Source organism: Nomascus leucogenys, chromosome 9, assembly GCF_006542625.1.
Source record: "Nomascus leucogenys isolate Asia chromosome 9, Asia_NLE_v1, whole genome shotgun sequence".
In the NCBI taxonomy this organism is placed as follows: Eukaryota; Metazoa; Chordata; class Mammalia; order Primates; family Hylobatidae; genus Nomascus; species Nomascus leucogenys.
Window position 1 is genome coordinate 33,890,893 of NC_044389.1, and position 18,580 is coordinate 33,909,472.

The 18,580-nt window shown below is 47.3% G+C and overlaps 1 protein-coding gene across 8 annotated transcripts in view; it reads right to left on the reverse strand.

Annotated features, from left to right (window-relative positions):
• Window positions 1–18,580, reverse strand: part of CACNA1E (calcium voltage-gated channel subunit alpha1 E) — a 332,731-nt gene that overhangs the window by 295,581 nt on the left and 18,570 nt on the right. For all 8 annotated transcript variants that reach the window (XR_004031707.1, XM_030818794.1, XM_030818792.1 and 5 more), the window contains exons 2-3: window positions 9,290–9,395; window positions 8,363–8,502 (exon numbers count right to left, since the gene is read on the reverse strand). Coding sequence is in view for 7 of the 8 variants with exons in the window: in XM_030818794.1 (XP_030674654.1) it covers window positions 8,363–8,502; window positions 9,290–9,395 (246 nt within the window). In the remaining variant the exon portion in view is untranslated. The remainder of the gene's footprint in view (window positions 1–8,362; window positions 8,503–9,289; window positions 9,396–18,580) is intronic.

Here is an 18,580-nt window from a genome sequence, read left to right on the forward strand (position 1 = left end):
ATCAGGACCAGAACCCAGGGCCCCCAAGTCATTCAGTCCATGAGATTAAACTCTGTTTCCATGTAAGTTGCACATATATATTCCAGCCAAATAATGGAAAATCTTATTTCTTAATACCTCCAGCTTCATGGCCTAAATACAACCAAGAAGCAGCAGATTCTCATCACCAGGGGTAGTAAGGCATCGCTGCAACAGAGTCCTAGATTTGGAATTACACAGGACCCAAGCTCTAGCTCACCACACCCCATCTAAAAGACCCCGGACAAGTTACTTAGCAACATACACTTTAGTCTTCTCTTGTGTGAAAAAAATAATAAGTAAGGGAAAGTTAGGCAAATTTATTATTCTCCTAGATCTAAAATTCAGTGATTGAGCTTTAGTAACCTTAGCCTTACCTTGTCTTCATATGTTCTCTCTTAAACCAGCACGCCCTCATTTTCCTCTCAACATCGGCACTGCCCCCCCTTGCCCCTTCCCTCTGGTAACCACTCTGCACTCATTATATCTGCTATTTCCTGACTTCAGTGACACATACATTAAATAGTGCTGCTGCATTTTCACATTTCACACCAACACAGTTATACTTAACTGTGGACTATATTTACAACATAGACACAAGTGCACAAATCCCTACCCAAAGGAGAAGACATATTTCAACCACAGAATGGAAATGTAAACAGTTCCTTTAATTCTCAATTCTTGTAAATCTATAGAATTCGCATTTATGCCATATCCAGCTCTGCTTTGAAAACATACCTGGGAATTTTCACCCCACCTCCCTCTTCCACATACACTCATGCACAAGCACAAGAATGCACGCGTTTAACTGCCTTCAAATGAGAGCTCCAGGCCCAAGAGAATGGTCTGACTTAGAAAGCACCTTGCCATAATTTCTTTCCCTGTATCACCCAGAGTGAATGCAATGCCAGGAGACAAATAAAGTCCCAAACCAAACCACCCAGGGATTTTGAAGCTTTCTTCACTCCCTCTGGCTTTTCCTCCTCTTTGGTTATATCAAAGCCCATTCAGGCCCCACTCAGTTCTGTCCATATGGAGCTTCTGTCAATGGGTGGGGGTGGCAAGAAGAAGCCTTTCAGGAAACCGAAACCATCCCAACACCAAGGTCTTACATCTGGAACACAGTGGATATTCAATATATATCTGTTGAGTGAACCAATGGTGCATCTCAATATAGAAAAAAGACAGAGTGCATACATGAGAAAAAATTCCCTCCCACCCAAGGCACAATCCAAACTCAGCTGCCCATCAACTACTAACTGGCACTCTCACTCGGAGTCTCCCTGAAGTAACTGGGTTTATCAGCAGCACAGAGCTAAGAAGAGACCTTTAAGCTTCACATTTTGCCTTTTGCCCACCTCTCCCTGGAATCAAAATCCTATATTCTAACCTTATCTTTTCCATCATTTGCCCATCTGGGGGGAAATGCAATTGGAACAGAAATAATGTTCTGATAAAAGGAGATGCTGCAAGTGGCAGCTGTGCTCCCCAATGTGGAGCTAGAAATGCACAAAAAGCCAGGGAGGAGGTGGAGGTCTGTCAGAGGAGCAGCCAGCAATGATGCTGAGAGGAAGAACTGAAAAGTAGTAAAACTTACAGGCTTGCAGACCTCCCCAACATCAGCATTAATAATGCCGATGCCAGGTTTAGTGCCTAGCATTAAGGCACTAAATAAATATCTGGTCATCTAGCAGCTCAGCTAAGTATCTCTGAGTCCCTTGCCTTGCTCCACTCAGCCTCGGTTTCCCCATCTCCTAAATAACAAGTTCTCATGTCTCCTCCCTCTACCCATTCTGCCCTTGCTCCCCATCTGCCTCCTTCACCTGCCCAGAACAGTAAGGACAAGTAAAAGACAGGTCTCTGAGATCCCGCCAGGCTCACTGGCCTGGTGATGCTATATAAATACCCAGTGATATCATACTATTACCGCAGGGATTCATATTGGGCTGGGGGCCCAAGGACTGCATTCACAACTCTTCCCCCACATTCTCAGCCTCAGAGAGACAGTGCTGAGGAAAACTCTGCTTTCCTCGATCTTTAGCTGCTCAGGAAACTCTTGTATTAGGGCAGCCTCCTTACAGAAAACCCTCTAAAAATACCTATCAATATATATTTAGCTCTAGATAGCATCCTCCTACCAACAGGCTTCAGGCTACATTGTTCTGCATGTGCCACTGGCAAGAAGCTGGGGACGAGGACGGCAGCTCCCAGCTTTACTGCAGCACTCCCTGGCTCTCCTCTCCCCTGCTCCCTTTTCCTCTGCCTCCCCTCTTTCTGCTTGGCTCTGCATATTCTCCCAAACTGCAGCTAAGGATGTGGAGATGGCTCCAACTCTTTTCCATGGCTTTCCTCAGAGTTGATTCCAGGGTAAAAAAGAAAAAAGAGTTGTGCCACATCCAGAGCAGACTCAGAGTGAAACAGTGAACCCCCTGCTCAAAGCCTTCCGTGGCTCCCCACTGCCCTCTGGTTAAAGTACAGACTACTCAGAATGGCCTAGACTGGCCCCTGCTGACCTCTGCAGGTCTCTCCCCATGCCACCTGCCAGGCTTCCAGAAGTGTCCCGTGGTCTGTCTGTGTGCCTCTCTCCATGCGCCACCCCCACAGGGCATTTGTACATAGCATTCTTTCTCCCAGAAGGGCTCTTCTCCTTCCCTGCCCAGCTGAGTCCCATCTGTCCATCCTTTACGCTTGTTTAAATGTGACTTCTTTCAAGAAGCTTTCCCCAGTGCCCCAGGGCTAGGCTGGACACCCTTTCAGGTTCTCATGTTGCGTGGCTCCAGCCCCCACCACCGTGGAAGACACTAGGCCCCATTCCACCCACACCGAACACAGTACCCGGCACAGAGTGGGTATTCAGCAATAGCTCTTGAGGGGCCTCCTAGGCCCTGGGGTGATGACCTTGGCAGAGGAAGGAGGAAGAGCCAGGCACAGACACACCTGCCCCTCCCCAGAGTCTACACCATGTGCTCCACAGTAAAGGGAAGAGCCAACGCAGGTCACCTCCCACGCAAGGCTGACAAAACTCAGGAAAGAGCATATTTTGAGCTGATTTGGGGGTTTTCTTAGGAACATAGACAACATTACCAACACTCAAGACTAGCTCTGTAATGTCACCAATACTTTAACATACAATGGAAAACAAAGACTTCCTAGATGGAAAGGGATAACACACTTTTCTCCATTTGGCCCGAACCCAAAGAGGCACAAGGGAAATAGGGAAAGGAAACTAAATGGCTCCAACAGCACAGGAACAGCTGGTGCTGTAGCTGAGTCTGAGGCAGTGACATCACTTGGCCTAGGGAAGGTGCCCAGGTGCTAAAGGCAAACTGGGTTCAAATTCTGACTTTACCTTATACCAACCATTTGGATTTGGACAAGTTAAATTGTGCCTTGGCTTCTTCATCTGTAAAATGGGACTGGGTAATAGTCAAGCCTAATGATTCTCAACTCCTGGTACCATTTTTAGGATTAGAAATTGTGTGTGTGTGTGTGTGTGTGTGTGGTCTTTGGCACATGGTTCAATAAATGACCATTTTTATTATATGGTAAATGCTAGGTGATGTGATACCCCTGCTTTCTCCTTATCCACCCCTCCAACCCCCACCCCATCCACAGCCACTTCAATGAGGTTAGGTCTTCAATATGCAGCGCTGACTCTGCCCTCATCACCCAGGAAGCAATTCTCAGGAGGTAACGCTAACAACCTGGTAAATAACCACAGATGACTGGAAGCCCAATATTGCTTAATGGCCTAGAAATTGAGCTCCCAGCTTTCATTTTCCTAATAGATTCACCAGAATATGAACAGCCTGGCAGAGGTAGATAGAGATGAGAGAGACATAGACACTGCCTGGCTCAGCCAGGCCAAGGGGGAAGGCTGGGAACAGACAAGCCCTCTCTACCCCAGCCCTAGCCTTCCCCCAGCCCTCATATTTGTATCCTATAGACAAGAGAATCTGGGGACAGGCAAGCAATTCAATTCAATCAGCATTTACTGAGTACCAACTATATGCCAGGCACTGGGCATATAGAGATGAGCGGGCATCCAAGACACAGTCCTCGCCTTCATTTCCCTGTTGTTACCCATGGTTTAGGAGTACCCTTGACTCTCATCCTCCTTTCTCATCTGCCCATCTATTCCAGGTACTATATTTTTATTACTTACTGTTAAGACTAATGTGGAATAGTGACTTCAACTAATTTGGAATTCTTCAGGTGGCCTGACAAGTGTTTAAAAATTGCCTGAGTTGTTCCCAATGCAAGAGAGATCCCAAGTTCTGTAAGACAAGAATGTGTTAAAAGAATGGCAAATTCCACTGTCTTTTAGCAGGTGGGAAAATATTATAACATCCACGTTTCTCGGTCCCAACATTGCCTTCTGCCTTCACCAACACAATACTAGTTTCACTGAATTAATGAATGGGTGAGTGAATGAGTGAACAAACAAGCCAATTAATGAATAAATCAGCTGGAACTCTGATCCACTCTCTACACATCAAACCATGCTATGCTGACAGTTAAAGTGACATGCCTTCTTTACCACAGAGCAGGGAGTCTCATCCCAAGCCCACAGAGAGAAGTCTCAGGATGGACACATGGGGCCCCTGTCCCCTTCAACTCACACGTGAAGCCCCACCTTTGAGAGTGAACATTTTCCTGATTATACCTCCCTGAGCTCATCCCACACTGCCTCACGGGGACTAAAGGAACCTGCAACCACAGAGCCTTAGAACCATGGGGCCCTTGGGGTTGTGAAGTAACTGACAGTATGGGGAAAAGTGAGTGAAAGAAGGAACTTGGAGCCAGGATATGTGGGCTCAATCCTGGATCTAGTAACTACTAGCAATTCATGTGCCCTCTCTGATCCTCAGTTTCTTCATCTGTAAAATGAGGCTAACAAGGTCTTTTCTATGGCATTATGAGGACAAGATGAAGCAATGTACATAAACGCGCTTTCTAAACCGTGCACGCCCTCAACTTATAGGCCAAAGAACACTAAAGTTTAGGAGGTCGGAGGTCACAGGAGAATGTGGTAGCCCAGGCCCCCCAACTAGTCATCTCTTAGCAAAGATCAATAAGAGCAGATCTTACACTGAGCCAGCTGACTGACACCTCAGCACCCACTTCCCTCCTGTCAGCACTGAGAGCTGAGAAGTTGTGCAGCCTCAGCCCTGAGGCACTGTGTCATGCTCCAGCACCTGTCATTCCTCCTGTGCAAAGGGGAAAATGGGAGGTGACACCTGGAGATGAGGTGGGAAGGAAGAGCTGTCAGCAGGGACTGCTGTGGGTGCAGGTGTCAGGAAGACAAAGGGGGATACCAGGTGGCCTGGAAAGGAGGCTGCACAGGGCAGGGGTCAAAACACCAGCCCTGGATCAAAGGGCACAATTCTGACTCCTACATCTGCCATTAAGAGGCAGGTGTGATCTTGGGTGAATAACTTACCCTCTTTGAGTACCAGATGACTCATCTCTAAAGTCCACTTTGCCTGCCTCCCTGGTTGGTATCACATGTCATTGAATCTACAACCCCAACAATTGTAAGATGCCCCATAATTTTATGTAGCACTAAGAAAGAAAAACATGCTGTCAGTTAAACTATATCATGCCATTATCGTAAGACACAGGCTGATTTCAGCAATGCTCCAGCATGAAAAACGTGCATCTTAGAGCCACACAATGTGGTAGATGAGAGCATCATGTGACTGTAAGACTAAATATGATCATCCATTCCTGTGGGATAGAACTGCAACCCTCAGCCCCTCAGCGGGGATCTCAAGAGGACCAAGCTCTTCGCCTGGAGCACATTCACCCATGAATTGACGAGAGAGAAAGGGAATGGTCCATGCTGAGAAGAGGGCTAAAGCAGCGGGTCTGGAGGAGGAGCAGGAGCAAAGTCCTGTGAGTTCAGATGGAAATCAGGGGCTTGTGAAGGCAATCCACAAAGCCAGCGACATCTGAAGAGCCACTAAGAAGGGAAGATGTGAGGGGTGGGAAAGAGAGCATAGAGAGGACAACTGACTCAGCCAAGCTCAGCACCTGCACTGACTCTCGAGCACCCCCTGGACATGCAGGTAAGGACCCAGGGGCCCTTCTTGGCTGTGCTGACAAAGAACATACAGGTCCCTATGAATCTGCTTCTTCAACAACCATGTAGCAACCCTTATTTCCAGAGAGATTAACATCTACTGGAAGTCTTCTCTCATGCAGTCAAACAGTCCAGTTTCTCCACCTCCTCTCAGCCATCATAGTTCCCAGACCCCACACACCAGAACAGCTGTATACTCCTCCAGAAGTACTTCTTCAGCCTTGTAAAATGTCTCGTAAAATGTGACATCCAAAAGACGTACATTGGAGCATCTTTAATAATTATTTATCACAGCAAAAAACAGAAAGAATCCAAGTGTCAAGTAATTGCAAAAATGAGAAGCAAGATGTGTACATCTACTTAACAAACTGCTGATCAGTCATTACAGATTTTTACCAAAATATGCAATAACATGTAATATGCTCACACTATATTGGGGAAAAAAAACAGCAAAATTACAAGCATTTAAAAGACAGCTTGCTTAGCATCGAAGGCCTGGAAGAAAATACAGAAAATAATCAGGAATTTTTCTGAATCAGTGAATTTTTTTTCTTCTTTTGACTTTTCTGTATTTTCCATATTTCTTTAATGAACATATAATCATTTAAAACAAAACTAAATGGACTAGCCAAGAAATTTCAAATGGATTCTGCCACATATAGAGCTGAGCAGGACCAAGAGTTTATATAAACTTATTATATATACATTACAATACTTTTCTTTTTTTGTTGTTCTTCTGTAGTGACTTATACAACACTTTTCTTCTAGATAGAATCATAACATTTCTAAATGATTCAGATTCTCATACAGGCCTCTTCTAATACAGCACATATTATTTATTTTAGGGACATTTACAACATTACCCAATATACTTCTGTAATACTATGTAGAAACTATATCTTCATATACTAATTCATATTTAAAATGTAGTAGAATTTTCTTTTAGAAAACTAACCTCCAGAAAATCCTTTTGTAAGGCAACAGATATTTTTAAACATGAATAGTCATCCCAGTCTATTTATCCATTTCCCATATTGAGGGGCTGGCTGCTTACGTGCTTCCATTTACATATTCCAGTCCATTACATCTTCAGTGTTTTCTCTTTCACGCAATCCCAAGGTGTAAAGGTTAAAAAATAAGAGTATTTTGTCTATTCCACAAGACAACAAATAGATGCAATCATTCCCAAGCCCTTACCCTTCCTTTTAAGACTTTATCTACCCTCACCCTTCCTCTGACTCCTCCCTGGAAAACAATTCCTCTTTTCTCCTCTTTCCTTTTGGTCAATCACAGTAGTAGCTAATATTTCGCCTTCCCTGCCATTCTAAGTCACTCTCTTCTTTTCTTCATGGGTTTGAACTCTGTCTGCCAAGCAGTTGGGTAAGGGAATTTCCAGACCACATCATTTGCTGCCACATCCACACAGGACCACTCCCCAGTGCCCAGCCCTGCAGGTACCAAGAGCTACCTGATACAAAGACCAACAGGAAGCCACAAAAGCCCAGGAAGGCCTGCCCATCACACCATTCCCAAGGCCAACACATTTGCTGCCAACGGCACTGGGTCAATCCAACCTCCTCATACTATATTCATTTCCAAAAGAATGATTTATCAAATATTTAACTAAATGTACTGCCATCATATATGCTGCTGTGACACTGGGTCAGCCCCAATGTCGTATGGCTATATTAATTTCCACAGAATGATTTATCCAACATTTTAATATGATTCAATTTTATACTATTAATAAATCTGCAAATGATAAAAAATTCTGTTGTCAGAACACAAGTCTCAATTATCAGTTCAGAAAATATGGCTGGGGTCTTCTCCAATGCCCCAAAGAAGCTGCATTTGACTACATCTTTTGGCCCATCTCAGAGGTGCCTCCCAGGCGGAGGTAAGCTGCTTGCTTTGGTGAAAAGGCTCATTGGGGAATGTCACCCTCCCCAGAGAAGTGGGTGATTAGCCACAGACTGAGGCAAGCACAGACTAGAAAACCAGAAGTGGCAGCTTCCAGACCTGGCTGAGAGTCCTATGGCCTCTGCCTAACACCACACACATCTCCACACAGTACTCATCCTCCTCTTGAGGTGGCTGACCTATGGTCCAGCACCTTGGGGAATCTTAGCCTTGAACTTTTTCTTCTGCCCCTACTCTACAGATTGCTGTCTTTCCAGCCCAGGTTCCCTGCCCCCAGCCACCTCATGATACCAACCCCCTTCATACACACACACAGAGAGAAAGAGAAAGTGGACTTACCCACTGAGGACCACGATGAAGTCCATGACATTCCAGCCATTGCGGAGGTATGAGCCCTTATGGAAGATGAACCCCAGGGCCACAATTTTGATCCCAGCTTCAAAGCAAAAGATCCCAATGAAATAAGGTTCTGTCTTCTCCTGTGGGGATGAAGAGCAGAAGCACCAGTGAGAAGAGGACTGTGCTTTATGAGACACAGGCAAAGGCACAGCCTGGCCCTTCCTGGATGTCTGTGCTGCGCCTGCCCATGTGTAGGTGGGAAGCAAGGGTGCTAAGGGACCCTTGCAGGCTGTCTGTGACTCAGGAGTGCACAGGGCAAGGGAGACCCAGGGGAGCCAGCTGTAGAAATGGACAATGTGAGGGTCACACCTAAGGGCTAGACTTCCTTCCCAGGAAGGTCCCTGATGGCCCTGGCTTTGCTCTGAAGGAGTTTGCTGCTCTTCACAGAAGTTAGAAGCTTGAAGGTTGTCATCTCAAGTACACACATGGATTTTAGGCAATTTGTCTGCTCTTTTTAGGGGGAATACGTTAGATGTGTGACTCATTTCTTTAAGGAGAATAAGGACGTAAGCATTGGGAAGTTCATAACCACAAATACACACAAGGACTGAGCATCCTTCATCCTCTCCCCTCTACTCCCCACCTCTTCCTCTCGTGTCAGAAGTCCCTTAGGAAAGAGTAGGGAAGAAAATGGGCCTGTGCCTGCCCTTTCTTCTTCTCTGGCTGCCACGCAGCACAGACACAGTGTTTGTAATCTCTTCTTTTCCATGTGAATCCCCATGGGGTCTGTCATTAACTTGTCCCCCAGCAAAGAGCAAATCCCTCCCAGAACTCACAGGCAGGAAGGGAATGGGAGAGTGATAAAGCAGAGGAGAAGAAACCAAGAAAGACAAAAGGGGGAAAGGGGAGAAAGAGGGAAACACATACCAGTCTTCGGGACATGGGGGTCTTGTCATCCTCAGGAAGATGCTGCTCCAGGGCCAGGACAATGCAGTTGGCAATGATGGTGGCCAGGATCATGTACTCAAATGGCGTGGGAAAGCGGAGTTAAGGAACAAACTCACCAGAGAGGGACACAGCCTCCAAGATGGCTGTGCCTATAAACACACAACTCTATCAACCCGCATTGTGTCTGTGCAGTTTGCATGATTTTTATTTGTAAACAGGCAGGCAGGCAAGACAGTGGATGGTCCTTAGCATGTGAAACCAAAAACATTTGTGCCTGGTCTCTGAACACAAAGCATCTTCTCCAAAAAAAGAACTGGAGTGTCTGCCATATGCCCAACTATATTATGTATTGGGAAATGTTGTGTGCTGTCTCAAACCCCGTGTGTGTGTGTGTGTGTGTGTGTGTGTGTGTGTGTGTGTGTGAGATGGGGTGTGTGCCCACTGTATGCAAAAGTATTAAACTGGCCCCCAACACACAGCCTGCCAAGGGCCACCCATGCCCACTGATCGCAGGGGGAGTGCTCTTCCCCTCCCATCATGGCTGTAACTCAGACCTCTGAAAAAATGAAGAGCAACCAGGGACCACACAAGGACCCAGTGTCCCATAAGCCTTCTGAACAGCCTAGGTTGCCCTGGGCCCAGCATAGGCACCCAGAATCCCAGACTCATCCTGCAAATTAAAGATGGGAACCCAGCAGCGATGCTGGCCAAGGAATCCATACCCTTTCCTGAAAACATGCTTGGGCGGTGGGTCCAGAAAGGGAACTGACAACACGCATACAAGTCACTGACGAAAGACAGCAGAAGTTGAGAGCGTTGAGAGTGGTATTCCTAAAATGCAGGCCATGAAATACTGGTGCTATAGGAACTTGCAATCAACCAATGAGAGAAAGCCTGGGTTGGGTAAAGTTAAGCAGGTTTCTCCCCAGCAGGACTTCTTGGGGCCTTTAATACTTTTGCATTAAATACATTTTGCAGTGGGCACACACCCCATCTCACACCACACACACACACACACACACACACAGGGTTTGAGACAGCACACAACATTTCCCACTACATAATATAGTTGGGCATATGGCAGACACTCCAGCTACTGAGTGAATTCAATAACAAATCCAATAACCAAGGCTGAAAATGGAAGGGGGAAGAAAGGAGGAAGAAACGTAATTAATGCCATCGCAGACCCCTTGTTCTCCCCAGTCTTCAAACCACTGGACTGGGTAACGACGCTCGTGCACAGATCCAGCTGCTGCAATCCATTGCTTTCCTGGGCTCACAACCGGAGTCCTCTCTTCTAGAATCTCTGCATCACTGAGTAACAGAAGAGCATCTGGAAAAGAAACAATTCTCTCCATGTGAGCTTCCTTCTATTTTAAAATTCCACTCAGCAATGTACTTCTGGGGGAAGGAGAGGCTTGCTTTGTCCCACCTTATTTTCTTCTAAGCGTCTGCATCTATATGAAACAGAGACTGATCACGAATCTGGAATCCCGGACAGCAAAGTCCAGTCCTGTAAGAACCACAGTACAATGAATGAATGCCGGCTTTTCTCTGTTAGATGTTTTTGAAAACAGGTGAAGTGCTCCCTGTGCCTTTTCAAAAACAGGACTATGACCCCTGCAGGAAGGTTTTGCCACATGCTCTGAGGGAGGTGGGAAGGACTCTCAGAAGAGAAAGAGGGAATCACCAGCTCCCAGCGCTGTCATTCTGCATGTTGGGATTTCATTCTGTGATTACGTTACGACAAACACAAGTTAGCTACTGCAGCTCGTCTTGCTGAGCAACCCGTGCTCTAGCAGATTCTGGAATCCAGGCAGAAGAGAGGAGCAGTAGATCTGGCAAAGTGGAGAGAAGGAAAGGGACTGTTCTTATCTCCCCACATACCCAGACAGGCTGTGTAGGGTGCAGGGCCTGGAAACCTCTCGTGGAGTTCAGGAGGGCAAATCACAGCTATCCGTGCAATGCCCCCCATCCTGCCAGGCTATCTGTGGCAATAACACAATGTTAAGTTAGCACCTAAGGCATCTCTGAGGAGGGCAGGGCAGTGTGTGCAATGAGATGTGAGCTGCTCACCAGTTGCTCTGGTCTTGGTGCTGGCATGGGGGGCTGCAGGGCTGAGATGCTGGCTGTGTGTGAGCCCCAAGTCCTTCTCTTAATCCTCATTTGGCAGTGCCTTCTCCTCCCCCACCACCATGCATCCCTGAGTCACACTGGAGAGTCACACTCACTCGCCAGCAGCGGACCGCCATCGTTCCTTCCCACGCACCTCCAGCACTCACACAGCACACAGACCCCAGAGACCACTCCACAGGCCTCTGCTGCCCTGAGGCTCAGCCACTGGAACTAAAAACAGACCTGGCCTCAGGGAACTTCAGAGCCTGTCCGTTGCCTCCACACCCCACTGTGCCTGCTTAAACTCTCCCACTCAGAGGGAGCCTCCCCACATGGAAAGTCCCTCAGCACCCATGGGCATTCCTCTTCCTTCGAACACTCTGGGTGCCAAGCCCCTGACAGCCAAACATGCCAGCAGACATACACCACAGACGCCCACCCAGCTAGCATGCCCACCTTCTAACGATTGGCCCCCAACACACAGCCCGCCAAGGGCCACCCATGCCCACTGATGGCAGGGGGAGTACTCCTCCCCTCCCATCATGGCTGTAACCCAGACCTCTGAAAAAATGAAGAGCAACCAGGGACCACACAAGGACCCAGTGTCCCGTAAGCCTTCTGAACAGCCTAGGTTGCCCTGGGCCCAGCATAGGCACCCAGAATCCCAGACTCATCCTGCAAATTAAAGATGGGAACCCAGCAGCGATGCTGGCCAAGGAATCCATACCCTTTCCTGAAAACATGCTTGGGCGGTGGGTCCAGAAAGGGAACTGACAACACGCATACAAGTCACTGACGAAAGACAGCAGAATTGAGAGCGTTGAGAGTGGTATTCCTAAAATGCAGGCCATGAAATACTGGTGCTATAGGAACTTGCAATCAACCAATGAGAGAAAGCCTGGGTTGGGTAAAGTTAAGCAGGTTTCTCCCCAGCAGGACTTCTTGGGGCCTTTAATACTTTTGCATACAGTGGGCACACACCCCATCTTTCACACACACACACACACACACACACACACACACACACACACAGGGTTTGGGACAGCACACATTTCCCAAACTTGCTTCACCTTGTAACTCTTTTTTTCAGAGCATCTCTCTTGAACGGTGTTCCCAGGAACATACCTGGGCAGCCTGACACAAGGTGGGGGTCTGTCTGCCAGTCCCCAAGAGCTGGGGGAGGAAGGCTGATGGATCTGACTGGAGTGAAACCAGGGCCTCTTCCATGTTATCCCCTGTCCTTGTTCATAACAAAAGTGTTCACAACAGTGTGGGGCTCACCTGGTCACTCCTCACAGCTGGAAACGTCTCATGCAATTTCAGACACCTGCTCAGCAGATCCAAGAAGGCCAGTGCCTGCCCTGGGATGTAGGACTGGGCACGAGTACTTTCTCATTCAAGCTGCAGACCTCTCGCATTCTCATGGGTCTATGTGGGGTCTATGATTGTTTTGGGGGTTGAATCTTCTTCCCCTGAAAACCTGAAAGTGATAAGCACAGGCTTCAAAGTGGTGCGTTCTCAGTGCTGAGCTTGCAGGCAAGACAGATCCTGGCAGCCATGTGCCTCCAAGGCCTCCCCACTCACAATATCCACTTGGACCATGGCAGTTCCTCCATTGCCCGAGCTCCCTGCTTCCACGTCCATATCTGCATTTTCCTAGCCAATTAACCCAAGTATATTGCTCCCTATAAGGACCTTTAAGCTCAACTAGCCCAGAATGTCTAAGTGCAGATATGTGAGGCTTGTGGGGACACAGGCTAGCTCAGGAAGGTGTAGCCATCACCACTGGAAGATGCTCCAGGCAGGGGAATGGCTCTTGGCCCAGGTGCTGATGAGTCAAACTCCCAGTGACTGGCCAGGTATCTGGGTGGCTGAGAATTCATGAGGTCTTGATGGCTGGTGCTACCCAAGGCCCTAAAGTCTAGAATCTAAAGGTGGGAGTTTGGTAATTCACAGGTTCCGAGAAGACCCTATTCTCTCTTCCTCTCCAGCCAAATCCTCTTCCCACTATCTGACGTTAGGCCCATTCAGAGCAGCAATCTTCTGGCTTCAAAATATTTGTTTTTTGCTTTACATTTTTAAAATCGTTCAGATATATATGCCCTTGAGAGGGATGTCCCTTTCGGCCTTATAGGGCATCTAGACCTCAGGATGAATTCATGGCTGCGGTAATGAAGAACCTGTGGTGAGAATGTGGAGATTCTGTGTAACTGTGGGCTAGGTTAAAGAATGGATAGTGGCAGGGAAATCTCAGGGGAAGTGAGCAGAAGAGGCCATCCAATTCTGCCTAGGCCCCAGCCACTCTCCCTTACAGCTCTATTCTTTAACCTCTTTTCCACTTCCCTTTCTGAAGATAGCACAAAGAGGCATTTACATCTAGGTGCTTCTGCCACCACCTGCAATGGCCTTTCTTCTCCTTTCTGGTCATACATCAAGACCAAGCTGAAATGCCACCTTGTCAGTGAAAGTTTCTCCCCATGCCCCACAGCTCTTCGAATTGTGTGACTGTATTATTTCTTCTCCTATTTAAATCAAGAAACTGTACCTTGAAAGCAGGAGTTTTGCTCGTCTCTCTACTGGCAGTGCTTAGCAGAGCCCATAGTATATAGTAGGAGCTTAGTCAATGTTCAATGCAGGTAGGAATGAACATGAGGCATTCACTGAGGAGCCATTATAAAGACAGGGCTTTGCTCACCCACTCTGGCCCCAGCCATGGCTCCTGCTCACTCCCACCCTTGCAGGCTGCCTCCGAGGCGCCACTCCCATTTCTTCCCGACAGCAAAACTTCACACCCCAAAGCAATGGCTCTGCTACATCCCCAAAGCGAAGAGCCTAGACGGGAAATAACACCCACCCACCAGTGGTGCACTGGTGCTAGTGCACCTCAACCTGGCAGACTGGACAAAAACATGACCTGGAAAGGTCAAAGGGAGCTCCGAGTCACCACGGCCTCAAAGACCATCACCCTTCATGGCAACCATGATCAGGAACAAGATGGAAGTCTGTCCAGGACTCTGACTCTTTCTGTTCTGGAATTCAGTGACACTCATTACACTCTGTGCCTGACACCGTGCATATTTTAGGGAAGAATATCTATCCCTGGTATCCAGATTGCTTGTGTTTTGAAATCTTGAACAAATGGAGATGATGGGGCAGTAAGGACTGGGAGTCCCAGGGCAGGACCTTGCCTGCCTCACTCACCACTGTGCTTGGCACACAGTGGGGCCCTGGTAACCGTTATTTTATTAATAAATTAATACTCAATTGATAAATGAATCATACAGGGAAACTACAGCCAGAGGTATCCTTACAAAAGGTACCCACACTCTCCACACTGTATACCCATTTGAACTTTTTATACTGTCCACTGTAGACACACATGATCTATTTAAGAAAGAAAATAAACTAGCATACATGGAAGATCCCTTTCATGTTTGAAAAAAAGAAAAAAAAAAAAAGAGAAGGCCAGGTGCGGTGGCTCACGCCTGTAATCCCAGCGCTTTCGGAAGCCAAGGTGGGCAGATCATGAGGTCAGGAGATCAAGATCATCCTGGCTAACACGGTGAAACCCCATCTCTACTTAAAAAAATACAAAATGTTAGCCAGTCGTGGTGGCACGCATCTGTAGTCCCAGCTACTTGGGAGGCTGAGGCAGGAGAATGGCGTGAACCTGGGAGGCGGAGCTTGCAGTGAGCTGAGATCGTGCCACTGCATTCCAGCCTGGGCAACAGAGCAAGACTCCATCTCGAAAAAAACAAAAACAAAAAAAAGAGAAGGGAGAGAACGAGAAAAAATTCTGTCTTGCTGGAAGGATGATGGGTCTTCTCTCGGTAGCAGGGTTATTTTCACTTTCTTCTTTACTCCTGTAACCATTTTCTGAGTGTTCAAATGAGCATGTGTTCACTTATAATTATAAAATCAATTAAAGCTATATGTATCCTGAAAAAAACAAATCAACACAAAAACCTATCCCAACCTGAGAGTGAGGAGGAATGCAATGGCCAGAGAAATCAGAAAAAGACTTCGGAGAGGATTAAATGCGAAAGAATAAAGGCACCTGGCCAAAATGAGGAAATGGCTATGAAAGCGCTTTGAAACCTGCAAAAGACACCTTCCTTCCTGCCTTCCCTCCTGTACCAGCTCACTGCTCGCTAGAGGCTTCATTTCATAAACTTTACTGGAAATCTCCTCGAACACCCCTTCACTCCTCACTCCCTCTGAGCCCATTAATGAGGACCTGTGTCACTCCAACTCTCTTTCTAGTCTAGCAGTTTCAAGACAATCATTAGGGAAATGATAAAAATAGGTTCGCTTATTGATTTATCTCCTTTACCCAATGCTCCTTCCTTCGAACGGTTGACTTGTTTCCTTAGCAACATGGCTAATTTGAGCAGCACGACGCGGCCTGCACACCTGCCATTTGTTCATTTCCTTCTTGAAGCACAGAAAGCTGGGGCAAGGGTGGTGATGCTGGTTCTGCTGTCACCGGAGCCCTGGGGTCCTGGCCTGGAGCTGAGCTCTTCCTCTGCCTGGGCCTGAAGAGCCTCCCCATCATCACCTCTCAGGTACAGATCTGCAGGTACATGCTTGGGAAGGACTTAGTCAGGCCTCAGGCAGTAAATATTAGGTGTCCCCGGGCAAACATGCATCTCTATCACCACCAGGGGGCTCATCCTGAAGACCTCTGTACTAAGCTGTCTCCTCCCAGAGCCTATGACATCCCAACACTAAGAAGGCCATGCTCTGAGGGGTAAGGGGCCACCAGGTACAGGCAGGCAGATAGAATGCTGTGCGCTCTCCCAACTTCAGCCTCATGTGGAATATGCTTTTGTGGGAAGCAGTCGGTGGGCACTCAGGCACTTCCTGGAAACTCCTGGGGGGGATATAGAAGAGTCCACAGTCTGAGAGGAGGCATTCCTCAGCCTCCTTTACCCATTTCCACCCCTCGCCCCAGACCCTACAGGAAGACCTGTCTCCTTTTCTCCCTTCAGTCTCATGTTTTTGGATGTCTAAATCCAAGAGATTAACAGCCTCAGAGGATGGCATGGACGCCTTCATGCATGTCTTTCCACCTCTTCCTCATGTGCACATAAATGTCATCCTAATAAGTGGACTTTGACTCAAAGACAGTAACAGAGAAAGAGCCTTGACTAGTCTGTGATTCCCTATTAGCATGACACCAAATAGACATTTTACGTATGAACAGGAATGAAATACAGCTATCCAAGCCTTCCGTGTAACTTCAGAATCTTCTTCAAGACCTGGAATGCAGTGGAGAAAATGTAGCTTGGTAATGGAAACCAGAGCCAGGCCTCCGACTGCAAAAGCTGTCCCAACACAGTACTCAAGAGTCAATGAAGGGTTATGACCATCCATTCCCACAGAACCAAACAAGAAATACAAAAGGACTGAAGCCTAAAATGATACCGGAATCTGAACTCCCTCTGAAAACTGTAAAGTGTTGCACAAATGCAGTTACTTTCAGTATCCTACTAACTCAATCTTTCAGCATCTACTGTGGCTCGATACTTTGGGGAAAGCATCTGTTGGTGGTCACAGCCTCCAGCCCTCAGGAGTGGGCTGGCTAGCTGTAGCCATGGGCTGACACGGAGGAGACCAACCCCAATAAAGGATTTAAAAGAAAATTATGGTAATGGGCCTCTGGGAAAAGAGCAAAGACATTTGGCCCAGAACCTCCCGAGAATATGGAAAGCGCATCCAAACACCAGTCCCCAGAGGAGGATTTATGAAGCTGATGGCTCTGATGCAATCTCTCCCAGTGATTAGAAGGGATATTAATCACACCCCAGGCCAGGGCTAAGAACAGGAGGGGTTGAACCATCACAGAAGTCTGGCTCCAGTTCCCACAGACCCTGATGGAAATGCAGTGAGATCATGCTGGTGAGATCATATGACCCTCATCTGAGCCGACTGAGAAAGATACATCTGTCCTGGAGGGACAAGTAATGCCAAAGACACAAGACCTTGTGCCTAAAACCCAGACATAGCAATAGTTATGACCATCACTTCAACAGTGTGTCTGCATCCCTCATAGTCTTTCTCACCTTCCTAGAAGCAGACATTCTTACAGAAATCTCTGCTTCCTAACCTGTCTACACAAAAGGAAAATTCAAACCAGCCCTGTTCAAACAGGCCTGGCCTGGCCAGGCACAGTGGCTCATGCCTGCAATCTCAGTACTTTGGGAGGCCGAGGCGAGTGAATCACTTGAGGTCAAGAGTTCAAGACCAGCCTGACCAACATGGTGAAACCCTGTCTCTACAATTAATACAAAAATTAGCTGGGCATGGTGGCATGCACCTGTAATCCCAGCTACTTGGGAAGCTGAGGCAGGAGAATGGCTTGAATCCAGGAGATGGAGGTTGTGGTGAGCCGAGATTGTACTACTGCACTCCAGCCTGGGGGACAGGGCGAGACTCTGTCTCAAAAAACAAAAACAAACAAACAAACAAAAACAGCCCTGGCCAGGCCAGCTCCCTTCCTGGAGGGATGTTTCACATTTTCTCCAGATCATGGCACAAAGTAGAACTGAGTATGAGGTAAAAAGATGGAGAGCCAAGAGGGCTTTCTAATGCCTCTCAGCAAGCCGCCCCACCCTGCCCAGGTGAGAGGGCCCAGGTTAAGAGATAGGCTATGGTGCAAGAAGTCTTGGCACAGGGCTCCTTCTGGACTTCTTTGCACTCAATCCTATGGCTGCCCTGGCAGGACATGGCAGCCCAAAATAGACCAGCCCAGAAAAGGGAACAAACAGACAGAACTATTCCTGGAGATTCTGAGGAGCTAGAGATGAACTTTTCAATTCTCTGAAAATAAATGTTAACCTTGCAAATTTATCAATATATGGACTACCTTCCTATTTGGGTAGTCCATACTTTTAGGTTTCCTGTGTCTGTTCTGGACTGATCAACAGAAGGTGAAACACACATCACCTCCAAAGGGCAAGAGGGCTAAACCCCTGTGTTTCTCCATGGGATAGTTAGCAGTGCACAACTCTGGCTGCAAACCTGGAAGTCTACCCTGCGTATCCCTCCCCTCCCCTCTCTAATCACGACAGGAGACATGCACTATCAACAAGCAGAAAAACATGAAAGAAGGCTCTGCCTACTCCATACTGTCCCATATCATCATCTCATTGC